Source organism: Trematomus bernacchii, unplaced genomic scaffold (assembly GCF_902827165.1).
Source record: "Trematomus bernacchii unplaced genomic scaffold, fTreBer1.1, whole genome shotgun sequence".
In the NCBI taxonomy this organism is placed as follows: domain Eukaryota; kingdom Metazoa; phylum Chordata; class Actinopteri; order Perciformes; family Nototheniidae; genus Trematomus; species Trematomus bernacchii.
The window spans coordinates 3,843,488-3,856,444 of record NW_022987771.1 but is presented as its reverse complement, the minus strand read 5'-3'; the positions used below and the strand labels follow the sequence as shown (position 1 = coordinate 3,856,444).

The window sequence follows — 12,957 nt, the reverse complement described above, 5'->3', positions numbered from 1 at the left end:
AAGGATGTCATTTATACAAATAATACACATTTTAAGAGAATGTAGTTCAAGTATTGAAAGTCACAGTTAATGTAGGGAGGCTGTTTGTGGTTTTAAATACTTAAAATGAGCACTGCAGTGTTAATGCATGGACAAAAACACCCTAACGTTATTGTTTTCATCTGTATAATTACATGTGTTTGTTGTGTAATCTGACGATGACAAACTAGAGGTCACAATTAAAACTCCTTGCATTTATACCAATTCGTCCCTGATGTTTCCACGTTGTGAAGATGAGGGAGTGAAGAAGCAGCAGGTAATGAGTCTCATCCCGTATTCAGATATTGCGGAGGTCTGGGAGGATGCAGACTGCAGCAGCAACACGCACACAGCTTTACGCATCGATCCCATTTGCCATTCTGCTGGGACAGCAAAGAAAAAACTGCAATGACAGTGGACAGCATGGTCTGAAGTAACATAAGACAGTCCGGTGGAATCATACTGTGCCAATGACATGTTGTATCATAATGTTAATGACTTATTAAAAGTGGTATAAGCTCTGAGGTCCAAGCCTTTATATTCAAAACTTCATTTATAGTGATTGTGTGTTGATGCATGAGCTACATGGCAAAAAAAGAGGAGCTGCATGAGTGACTTCGTGTCTCCCCAGAGGGTGGAGGCTTTCTGCTATAGCTTGCAGGTTTCCCCTCATCTCCTGTTGTCTCTGCGTCAAATGATGCGCCGGCGCCTTCACTATAAAAGCACCTGCCCCGCCGGACTTCACTCGCATCTCACTTTCCTCCCACACACTCCTCAACTCACTCTCTCTCTCTCACCAGCAGTTGAGCCGGACACCATCAAGTCAACATGAGTTACTCCAACGACTTCCACAGCAACAGCTCCTATCGGAAGATCTTCGGAGATGCACCCCGCTCCGGACGCGTCGGTCTGGGCAGCAGCAGCAGCCCGTCCCGCATGCACTCCTCCTCCTCCGCAGGGTACCGCAGCAGCAGCGGGCCCCGCACCTACGGCTCCCCCAACATGGTGTCCTCCTCCAGCTACCGCAGGACAGGCGCTGCTCCCGGCCGCGTCTTCTCCTCCATGCAGGACTCTTCCATGGACCTGGCGCAGTCCACCGCGGTCACCAACGAGCTGAAGATCGTGCGCACCAACGAGAAGGAGCAGCTGCAGGGACTCAACGACCGCTTCGTGTCCTTCATCGAGAAGGTGCACAGCCTGGAGCAGCAGAACAAGGTGCTCGAGGCGGAGGTCACCATGCTGCGGCAGCGCCACAACGAGCCGTCCCGCCTGCACGAGCTCTACGAGCAGGAGATCCGTGAGCTGAGGGCGCGCGTGGACGAGATGACCCACGAGAAGAGCCAGATGCACGTGGAGTGCGAGCAGATGAACGACAATCTGGATCGGGTGAGGGAGAAACTGGATGAGGAGGCGAAGCTCCGCGAGGAGGCGGAGAGCACCCTGAAGGGATACCGGAAGGACGTGGACGACGCCACCATCTCGCGCCTGGAGCTGGAGAAGAGAGTGGAGTCACTGCTGGATGAGATCTCGTTCCTCAGGAGGGTGCACGAGGAGGAGCTGCTGGAGCTGCAGGCGTCTCTGCAGGCCACTCAGGTACCCCCCCCCACACACACACACACTGCATTCAAGTGCAGGTATAGGTGGTGCTTTAGGTCAGATTCATTCGTTTTCAATGTCACACGGCCAAGACTAATTCCAGACTTCGCTAACATATCACTAGTGCTGCTGGCAACTTTTAAACTGTAAACTTCATGGGAGGTAATTATAATAACACAGTATGATTCCTATAAAACATCACCAAAACGTCATCAGATTACAACTGTCAGCTGTTTAGCCATGTTTTACCATAGACCCGTTACACCTGCATATTTCTTTAATATATCTGCAGGAAACTGTTCAACTTTAAGAGGTTATTATATGTTTTATTCGATTCCTTTGATAAAGCTGCAAAACGTCACTGCATAAAAAGATTGATCTGTTAGAAATAACCTTGTAGTGTAAGTCAAATACTGCAGGGCAAAAAATACAACTTTTTACTGTTTAAATATGAGCAAGTGTCGCATAAATTCAAAAACCTGCTACCAAAACGTGTTATTTTAAGCTGTTAAAATCAAAAGCGACTCCCATACACCTTATACCGTAGCAATATAGAGGTTAAGTATATATACTTATATACATATAGCTATATATATACAAAATGTCCTTGGGAAATATATTTCCCAAGGACATTTTGACATATTGAGTGTGTGGGCTAGGGATCGAACCGGTGACCTTCTGATTGGCAGACGCCCACCCAGTCCAATAGAAGTCTGTAACTGTTTATATGTATTCACGACTTACTGCATATTGCGCACTCTGTAATTGATGGCACTGCAGTTCCGTTTTAACACCACGAGCCCCCCCTCCCTTTCTGAGATCTCGAGCGTCCCTGCAGCGTCCCACGCGCACCGTCACACCCCCGTTCAAACTTTAAGATGTCTTAATGCCGGTTTGTAGCTAGAAACGATGCGTAAAACGGTTCCCTGTTGCGATATTATGTAAGTAGCATGTTGCAAATGTAAATAGTGCAGAAAGATCATTGTAATCTTTGAGTAAGCTTCAGTAAGATAGTTGCTAACTAATATTTTGGGCGTAATAATGGCGATTTGCTTTAGAGGAGAGGAAAATGGGGTGGAGGGGGGAGGGAGGGATAAAAATGCGGGGGAAAAGCGCATTATCCAGGGGTGTGGTCGTCCCAAGGGGGCCCCAGCATGCAGGACCCCCACCAGCAGTTGTTTGTGTGACACATTTTCAGCAACACAGTGAAAATAATGTCACTGTTTGATAAACAACACTTTAGATTAGCTTGATCTTGAAGTTGTACTAATTACAAAACCATCAATAAAATCCTTTTTGGAAAGGAGCTGTTATGTAATATATCAGGGTGCAGGTGTAAAGACATTGAAGTGAATGAGGGCAGCAGCTTTTACTGCAACTTTAAGCATTAATCGATTCCTTGCATGTGCAGTGGTGTTAAATTAGTAAGTCATGCAGCGGAGAGATGCCTGCTGGGTAGATTTCTCCAGGGTTTCTCTTCCTGCCTGCAGGGAATTTTACTGCGATGTAAGCTACTGACGGCACAGTTTTCTCCTGCAGAGAAGCCCGAGTCAGCAGTCCATTCATCAGTCCTGCAGCATCAACACACACCTTATACATTTATGTACATGTCACCAGAAGGGGAGTGTGCGCTGAGCATTTATCTGCAGACGGTCATACATCATTTTAACACATAGAATGCTTGTTTATTTCTGAAATTGCACTTTATAACAGATTCCGATTCAGATTACTTCTATTGCTCATTAGATTCGCATAGCATGGACATTTGTTCACACAAACACACAACATAATGTATCTTTCAATCCCAAAGTGGAAGTAATAAAAATGCTGAATGGATCATTCTTCCTCTGGCACAGAAGTTCATCAACATCACAACAGTGCCTGATTGTTTAGCAACAACAAATAACATCACTGTTTTTATCACGCTACTTTTATTTGACATTCTAGAGAAAAGTCTAGCAAACCTGTGTGTTACAGTTTCTTCATATAACAGTAACAAAAAAGTCAAGTTCCCAATTTATAAATAAACAAATCTACTGTATAGGCAATCAGTAATCATAGAACAATAACGCATTTAATTGTGCAGCTTTCAAAAAGTATACTTCACAAGTGTCATCACTGTTTTATACTGTACCTATTTCTTGGACAACAAATGATATTTTACTTATATCACAAAGTCTGCTAATATATGGTTTTGATTAAATGCAGGGGCCTGAGATAGATCTATCATCTGCCCATTAAACACAATCAGTTATCTTTTATCAACTCCTAAAAAGAAATTGAAATACGATTTATGTTGACAGTTTTATAGCTGGGCTCTTCCAGACATTTTAATGAAAAAAAACAATATTCTCTCTCGTTTTGTCCTGATCCATTTATATAAAAACCTGTCTGAAAATGAGCTGATCAGATTGTGGCCATTTTATGATATCATAACGATTTTTAGGCTTGTGTAACCATTAGCCAATCACCAACCAAGATAACCCCCCCCCCACCTTATCACCTGAATCTCCTCCTAGAGCACCCTGTGTTCTTTTTAACCAAATATCTCTCAGAGGGGCGTGGGGAGTGGCTCCTTATTTTCATCTAAAGTAACAGACAGAGAATCAGCACTTTTGAAACAGGGCTGAAACAGAGGGGATTATGGGATGCTGCAATGATCTGTTTGGTGTTTCAGACAAACACTTCAGAGACATGTTCTGTATATATCTGAGATCTATAATGTAAAAACAGTGTAATAGGGGACCTTTAAATAAACCCCTCTGTCCTTCACAGGTGTCGGTGGAGATGGACATGAAGCAGCCGGACCTGACGGCGGCGCTGAAGGACATCCGGGCTCAGTACGAGACTCTGTCGGCCAGGAACACGGCCCAGTCTGAGGAGTGGTACCGCTCCAAGTTCAACAGCGTGACGGAGGCGGCTGCTCGCAACCAGGAGGCCGTGAAGCACTCCAAGGAGGAGCTGAGCGAGTACCGCAGGCAGGTGCAGGCCCGCACCCTGGAGATCGAGGCCCTCAGGGGCCATAACGAGGCCCTGGAGAGGCAGATCGCAGAGATGGAAGACCGCCACAACAACGAGATGGGAGATATGCAGGTACGTTTAAAAGTGTTTTACCCATTTGGATAGTTTGTATTTATCCAGGCGAGGGAGATATGGCAAAAATATGAGGCATAAAGGTTCACTTATAAACAGTTATAAAAAGGAACAAATTATAACTATAGGCGAGGCAAGGCAAGTTTATTTATATAGCACCTTTCAACACAAGGCAATTCAAAGTGCTTTACAAAAAATGAAAGACATTAAGAAAATGGCATTTAAAAACAGTCATTAAAAAGCAAAGATGATAAAATAAACATAAATACACTTTATATGTTATCACCTTTCATTCTAGAAATTCTGCACACTTTTCTTTAAAAAATAATGCATGAAATGTGACGGAAAATGAATACTAAATAATACAAATATGAAAACCATATTTGTAGCAGGCATATACACATCAATAAAAACTGCAGCAGCATCAAAAGGATTCGGTTCTTCTATTAATTGATATGTCATTATCTGCATCAGAAGGCTCAAAGTAGGATATACTGTAAGGTCTTTTATCACAAACTGACAGACATGGCAGACGTTTATATGTGCATCAAGTCTCAAGGACACGGTGGACTGAGTGTCTGACGGTGTGTGTATGTGTGTGTGTGTGTGTGTGTAGGACACCATCCAGCAGCTGGAGTCCGCCCTGCGCAGCACCAAGGGAGAGATGTCCCGTCACCTGCGTGAGTACCAGGACCTGCTGAACGTGAAGATGGCCCTGGACATCGAGATCGCTGCCTACAGGTCAGTGATTACACTAACCTGAGGAGTTAGCTTTGATGTGTTTCAAAGCTTCATCAACAGTTTTCTACGATTATAGAATTAGATTTCAGGATACAGACTTGTGTAATTCAACCATTTCCAAAAACCCCATATTGTGGAAACTCCATTGTCAAAATGTATTGAACAAAGATAAATGTGACCACACCGTACAAAAGCAGAATATCTCACATAATATTCTGCTTTACGAACATATTTGTTGGTGTTTAGGCTTTCAATAACAACATTTTCAATACAAAGATCAGCTCCTCTCTGTGGCTGCACACAACCAGGGGATTTAATTAAAACAGACTAACTCATTTAATCTGATTATTCACTGGTTGAAGACATCATAAAATCAGAGTACATTACATTTAGCTGACGCTTTTATCCAAAGCGACTTACAATGACCAATTACAGGGACATTCTCCCTGGAGTAACAGAGGACTAAGTGCCTTACTCAAGGGCACACTAGTGGCAACCTTCCGATCTTCAGCCTACCTTACTATCCATTAGACCACCACTACCCCACAGTAGTAGACATTCAAAGCCTCCTTTAAAAACTTACATAGGGACTCTGATTGTGATGATCCTTGTTGCATGTCTCTCATTTCCACAATTCCCAGTAAACTATCAACAAAATAAATGTATGCTGTAATCGGATAGATGAAGTGAAACCTTACAATAATATATCTGGGATTGTGTTTCGGGAAAAGAAACCAAAACAGACATCCGAGGTGTTGCCACTGATACTGCGGTGACATTTCATCCCTCAGGATCGACACAGTGAGATAATTATAGCAACGACACCAGAGGTCAACATCATCTCTTGTCGCCTGTCTATCTGTTTTTTGTATTTTAAGAAATGATACAGTAACAGGACGTACACAAAACAAACAAAAACAGTTTAAAGTACAATACAAAAAATAACAATTACAAATCAGAAGCAAAAATATGTTGAAAATTAATTTATAGGATATTATTTATTATGCATACATTAAGTGTAATATCTAACCAGAGGGTGAGGATCAAGATATGACGTTTATTTCTCATTTATTTACTTATATTTTCCATTCCATGTATTTTATTTTGTAAACCTAATATGCTGAGATTATTAGGTGATCATTCAATTCAAATTCAAAGGCTTTATTGTCATATGCACAAAGCTACAGTGTAGAAATGGCAAGGACATTCTTCTGACCTGAGCTCCTCCAACAATGCAAGAAGTCTTCTATATACATGTCAATAGAATATGATATGTACAAGAACAGAATTTGAAATTACATAATGTACATTAAGACCATTTTTGATCTATTCTTGTGTTTTTCAAACTAAAAGTATGAATTGTTTTTTGTTCTGTCCGTACAGGAAGCTTCTGGAAGGTGAAGAGTGCCGCCTCAGCACTGTGAGCGGCGCCATGGTTCAGTCCGGATACCCCGGCTTCTCCTACATGTCGGCCCGAAGCTACAACCTCGGATCCTACAGGAAGTCTGAAGCCAAGCCCGAGGAGGAGGAAGAGGAGGAGGCTGAAGATGAAGAGGAGGAGGCTGAGGCAGAGGGAGAGGAGGGAGACGAGAACGAAGAGGAGGCAGAGGAGGGAGATGATGCTGAGGGAGAGGATGAGGAAGAAGATGATGAGGATGACAAGCAGAAGGAAAAGGAGAAGAAGAAGGAGGAGGGCCCCACCAACAAGACCACCAAGAGCTAAACTGCTAAATCTTCATCATTCCCAAAAACACATCACACTCTTCATCACGCTCCAGACGCATCACGCCCTCCTAGTTTAACTGTCTCTGTTTGCTCTGTAATTCAGACGTGAGTAGTACACAAGCTATTAGATTGAGAACAAGTATTCAAATGGCAGAAGAGGGTCATCATGATTGTTTAAGCTAGCATGATGCTACAATGGTTTTTCCTCCACTATGATTATTTACAGTAAGAGCAATCAAAAAACCTTCTCGAGTCAGCACACAGACTTTGAGATAAACGCACAGCCAGTCCAACTTTTACGGTGCTATTTAATTTTTACATATAAAAGTTTGGCAGTACTGAAAGTAAAAGATTGTATCACAGCTCTACCAGCTCATTCTTGAATGTTGGGAAGCAAAAAAGAAAAAACGCTTCTGCACAGAAACACAGCAAGATACATGTTTTCACTCTTCTGCATCCCACCACGAAAAACCGAAATGTACCAGTTACCATTAAAGCCTTTTATTTAATTCACGGCAGTGTCACAGCACGGCAATAACGGCAAATCGGAGCTCAGAACTGTATATATATGAATGTGTTGTAAGAGGTTGGAGGGTATTTCCTTCAGCTTCACCACCAGGGAATGTAAGTTTAAATTGACGCTATATAAATATATATATTTTTGATTCTTTGATTGATTCATTTGTCAATTAGCCCCCTGTCAGAGTATTCATATTTATCTCCAAGCCCTTTTTTCGTTCTCCTCGTGAACAGTGCTTTTGTTTAATTTTGCTAGATAAATGAACGTAGGTAGATGCGAGGCTGCAGGTGTCGGACAGCTGAAGGTGACACTGACAGCCCTCAGTGAAGTGGCAGATGTCGCCGGGTAAAGAGTAGCATTTAAGGGCTATTTTCACCTTAACCCCTTCCTTATCACTTTGCTGTAAACTACTTAATTTCTCCTTTTCCTCTGCTTTCTTTTTTGACAAATGTATCAACCAACGGGCATGAATGCATGGCCTGACTCTTCGAGCTTGAATATCTGCTGGATGGGATAGATGTTTTGCTTGTTGTGTGTTCAATTAAAAAAAAACTTGCCTTAACCATGTCTGAAAGTGAAAATAAAACATGTTTTCCCCTTCTTCATCTCAATTGTTTCTGGGGAGCCTGAGGAGTGCTGGCTCTCCAGACCTCTGCTATACAACTGTGACTTACATGCTGCTATCTCATGCAGTGATATTCCTTTCAAAGCCAAATAAAGACATTTATTAACCAAATATTCACCACATCTCTGTGTCTTTATTCATCATGTAAAGTGCTGCAATGTATATAAGAAATACACAAGACATGTTTTTTAAATATTAGAAATCCTCCCTAGTTTTTAATGTCTGAATGCATTTTATAAGACAAGTATGTACAATCGACCCTGAAAATATATATCATTTTATAAAAATACAATATTAAGGTTAACATATAAAAGGTTTGAATGGATTTACAATCATTGTGTTACATGACACAGAAGTTATTGAAGAGAAGATCTCCATTAAAACTAATGGTTGCAAAGTAATATTAATATATGAATAGGTGAACTAAGATGTAAGAGAAAGAGGTGAGCTCCTACTCTTCCGTGTAGAAATGCAATTTGAATAGTTTGGAGTCCTTAGGTCACATGATATGAAAGCTATTGAAAATATCCAGGAGTTTTCTAATAAAGATCAAGGTCTGAAATCCCAAAATAATAAGTTTGTCACATTTCTCCAGAGTGTAAATACAATCTGCAGATTGAAAGTCAATAAGCCCTTTCACATGAAAAGGAAGCCATTTAAAAACTGATTTTTTTTTCTCCATTAAAACATTTATGTAAAATCAATTCATGAATCAACAGTAGTCAACATAGTAGTTTGACATAAGACACATTTATTGTAATTTTTAAAGCATAGTTTACATTAAATTGGGCACATTTGCATGGAGGTAATGAAAATATCATTGTTTTTTTGTCATTCAAGTTGTCATCTGGTCCGTTAGTAAAACCCTGATGTTGAAGGTGGGGTAGGTAATTTTGGAGAAACCAGCTCGAGTGTGCTAGAATCTGAAAATATCATCCATGGAAAATACCATCCATGGAAAATACACACAATAAGTTTGTGCACAGATGGAAGGCTGACAGGCAGGTAGGCCATCCAGTTATTTTATCCGGGCCGGCTAAAATGATTGGTCGTGCTTTTTACAGTACTACGGCTTCCACAGATGACATTTTTTTATGGATTTTTTGTCAAAGCACTTCAGATATTCATTGCTATCGGAATGTTAAGAGCATTCCATGGAATATAACAAAAAGTGTATCTCGAGCCGGTTTCTCAAACTTACCTACCCCACCTTTAAGAGAGGGATATGAGATAACCATCGTCTGATTGCTGAAAGTAGAAGACCGAGTGAATGACCATCGATTATTCAACCAAAACGTACTATCCGCAGTTTCAACTCTACCAAAAACTCAACAGACATCTTTATTGGTAGTATCTAACTGTTGCCTTGAAGATATTAGCCTTTCTCATAAGAAACATACTACTTTTATAATTTGCACATGTGCTTTTTCTACTGTTATATGTCAAAATGGCTTCTGTGGAAAAGGCCTACTGATATGTTAACTTCTTCTTGGTCTGGATCAGTTATTTGCTTTCTCAAAGTCACCCTGACAGCATTGTTATCGGAGGAGGTGTCAACTCAAAAAGAACACACATCCTTTACTCAAGTAGAAGTACAAATACTCGTGTTTAAAAATACTCTGGTAAAAGTAGAAGTACTGACTAAACTTCTTTACTCAAGTAAAAGTAAAGAGGTATGGGCTTTGAAATGTACTTAAGTGAAAAGTACCCATAACTAGCAGCTGTTTTAAAGAGTACCTGACCTCCCTTTATATTAATAGAACAATAATGTCATTGTTAGCTAATGAATGTTTCCATGCTGAACAACGGCAATGGCAAAGACTCTAAATAATAATGATCACGCCACCAAACACAGATTAAAACTAAAGTAACCAGCCTGTTTTGAAAATGTAAGAAGTAGAAAGTACAGGTATTTGTGTTAGAAATGTAAGAAGTCAAAGTAAAAAGTCCTCAGAAAAATAAGTAGTGGAGTAAAGTACTGATAGCAGAAACATTTACTTAAGTACAATAATTAAGTATTTGCACTCCAATATTTCCCACCTGTGCAACTCATTCCTATACCCCCACACATGAAGTAATACAAACTGTCCCGTCACAAGTGGAAACGTTTTCATTAACAGAGCGAAGCTGCATAATGTCTTCAGGGTGCAGCTCCACTCAGAGGTGAAGGATGGGGTCGGATAAGATGGATGGCAGCTGCTCTCGCTGGCCCTCCAGCAAAGCTGCCACCAGCAAGAACTTCATCACAGCCTCACACACACACTGTAGTCAGGTCTGTGTGAGTGTGTGTATGAGTGTGTGTGGAGAGGGAGAATGAGCACAGTGGCAAAAACATTATCAGCACTAACAGACAATCAATAAAACTGTCAGAGAAGCAGGGAAGAAGTAGCAAAGACGCATATGTTTTACTGAAGAATTAATTGAACACATGTGAGATACATAAAAAGGAATGTATGAATGCGTTAAGTAAGACAAGGCATGACAGAACATACATTTTAAAATATGCCATACATCAAAATTACTTTAGAGAAGCTTTATAAATGCCAAATGCGTTAAAGTCTGCAGACGCCTTCATGACTTCACATCACGTATGTGGAGAAAGCATGATGCCACATGTGTGCAACAGTAAACATGCTAATAATGATGATTATTTACAGTAAGAGCATCAAAACCTTGCAATGTGACGAATTGAGAAATGTGGCAGCTTGATAAGTGAAGGAAATGGCCCGTTGCACGTGCTTGGGACAATCAATAAGATGTTATACAGTAGATGCTCCTTGAGATGGATCACCACAATACTGCATAAGAGATAGAGATGCCATGAGTATTGAATTTAACTGCACGTTTGCATCTTTCAATATATAAATCTGCCTGAAATATGAAGCTGCAGCCGGCAGAACAAATAGCCTGGCTCTGGCCAAGCGTAATAAAACCCAGTTGTGGTTTTACCATTAAGGATTGTTTTTGTTGCCCGACAATTCCCCCAAAAGTCTGGCTAGTATTAAGTGGCGTTTAGCGGGAGACTGCAGATTGCAACCAACTGACTATTCCTCCGCTCAGATCTCATAAAATACAACAGGTTTCAGGCAATGGTTTTTGTAACCTTTTGTCCCTGACACAAAATTATGTGTAGCTCTTAGCTTGATCATAGCATTAGGGCTAGCTGAACAAGAAAAGTCGACTTCATTACAATCTGTGAAACAACACGTTTTTGGTTTTATATTTAGTTTTTTTAACACGTTAAATATTTTTAATCATCTGGTATCAATAAGCTTTATCAACTACTTTGTTATTTTTAGACAGAGCCAGTTAGCTCATCCCTGTTCCTAAACTAAGCTAGCAAAATTATGCTAAACTCATTGACCTCTAGCATATTTAGCCTAGACATGACATTTGTATCAATCATCATATTTCCCCAAATTATTTTATAGGATGCATCTTTAAAACCACATCTTTAACAATTGTGCTGTACACAGTTTTGTTGTCAGTGTGTTGGAGGTATAAGGGCTTCAAAGATACTCTTGAACAACATCTCAGGAACTTCTACTTTTTGAGCATTAAAAACAGTGCCTCCTTTATTTTTGTTCAAGTCATAACAATTTACCGCACATCTGCACATGCTAAATTCATTGTTAATAGCATACTTTTTTTAATCCAGTGTCTAAGCTTCCTTAACTATGATATTAAAGTACTCATAAATGCCAAACAAATCTTAAATCTCAATCCAAACTTGTCCATGATTGTAAATCAATGATGTTTCTTGAGATTACACAGTGTTTAAGCCCCTGGTGCTGTTCGAGCCCTCCTCTCTGCATGCAGTGTGATGGATGCGTTATCTCTCCGGCCGTGACACGAGGAGAGTTATGACTTGGCATGTTCCTCTGAGATAGCGCGTCAGACAGGGAGCGTGTCAGAGGGCAGATTTATTGAAAATGCAAGACTCTGATCAATCCCACGGCTCTGCAGGGCCGCCGAGTCGTCCTTGATTTGGCCGTGCCGCTGCTGTCAGCAGATCCTGTTGTTGTGGAGGTGAATACATAATTCAACTGCCCTCCTCCTCCTCTTCCTCCACTGCCCTCTGAGACCCTTCCAGATAAAGCAATAAATACTCAACCTCAGCATTTAACCACCACTACCCTTCCCTGTTGCTGGGACTCCACAAGCATGTAATTACATTTCCTCTTTTTTAAGTGAGTTACACACTGAAACACTTCACTGTGACCTTGCCTTTTGCAGCTGTTATCCTTAGTGGACACTTGCAGGCATAGTTTCCTGTGGTTTTCAGCAACTTTTTAAAAGTATCACAGTCTTTATTTTGCAAAAAGTAGAAATGTACTTTGAAAGAGCTAGAAAAGTAAAAAAGCTGTACTCTGTCGACCCTATAGCTCTGTATATATTTACATTGAGCTACTTTTAAGAGGACATATTACACTACATTTCCAGGTTCCTATTTGTATTTTGTTTCTCAACTTTGACATGTTTACATGCTTTAATGTTCAAAAAGGTTTTTATTTTTCTCATACCGCCTCTTATCACCCTCTGTCTGAAACCAGAGCCCAGTCTGCTCTGATTGGTTAGCTGGCCGGCTCTGTTGTGATTGGTCAAACGCTTAGAGATGTCCCACCCATTAGCCTATCAC

At 40.8% G+C, this 12,957-nt stretch overlaps 1 protein-coding gene across 1 annotated transcript; it reads left to right on the top strand.

Moving 5' to 3' along the window:
* The first annotated feature begins 638 nt into the window (after positions 1 to 638).
* On the top strand, positions 639 to 8,431 carry zgc:65851 (uncharacterized protein LOC321113 homolog). Its single transcript, XM_034148804.1, has 4 exons — positions 639 to 1,611; positions 4,390 to 4,707; positions 5,324 to 5,448; positions 6,832 to 8,431. Exons 1-4 carry the CDS (start codon positions 847 to 849, stop codon positions 7,169 to 7,171), a joined length of 1,548 nt encoding a protein of 515 aa, XP_034004695.1. The 5' UTR covers positions 639 to 846; the 3' UTR covers positions 7,172 to 8,431.
* The last annotated feature ends 4,526 nt before the right edge of the window (positions 8,432 to 12,957 follow it).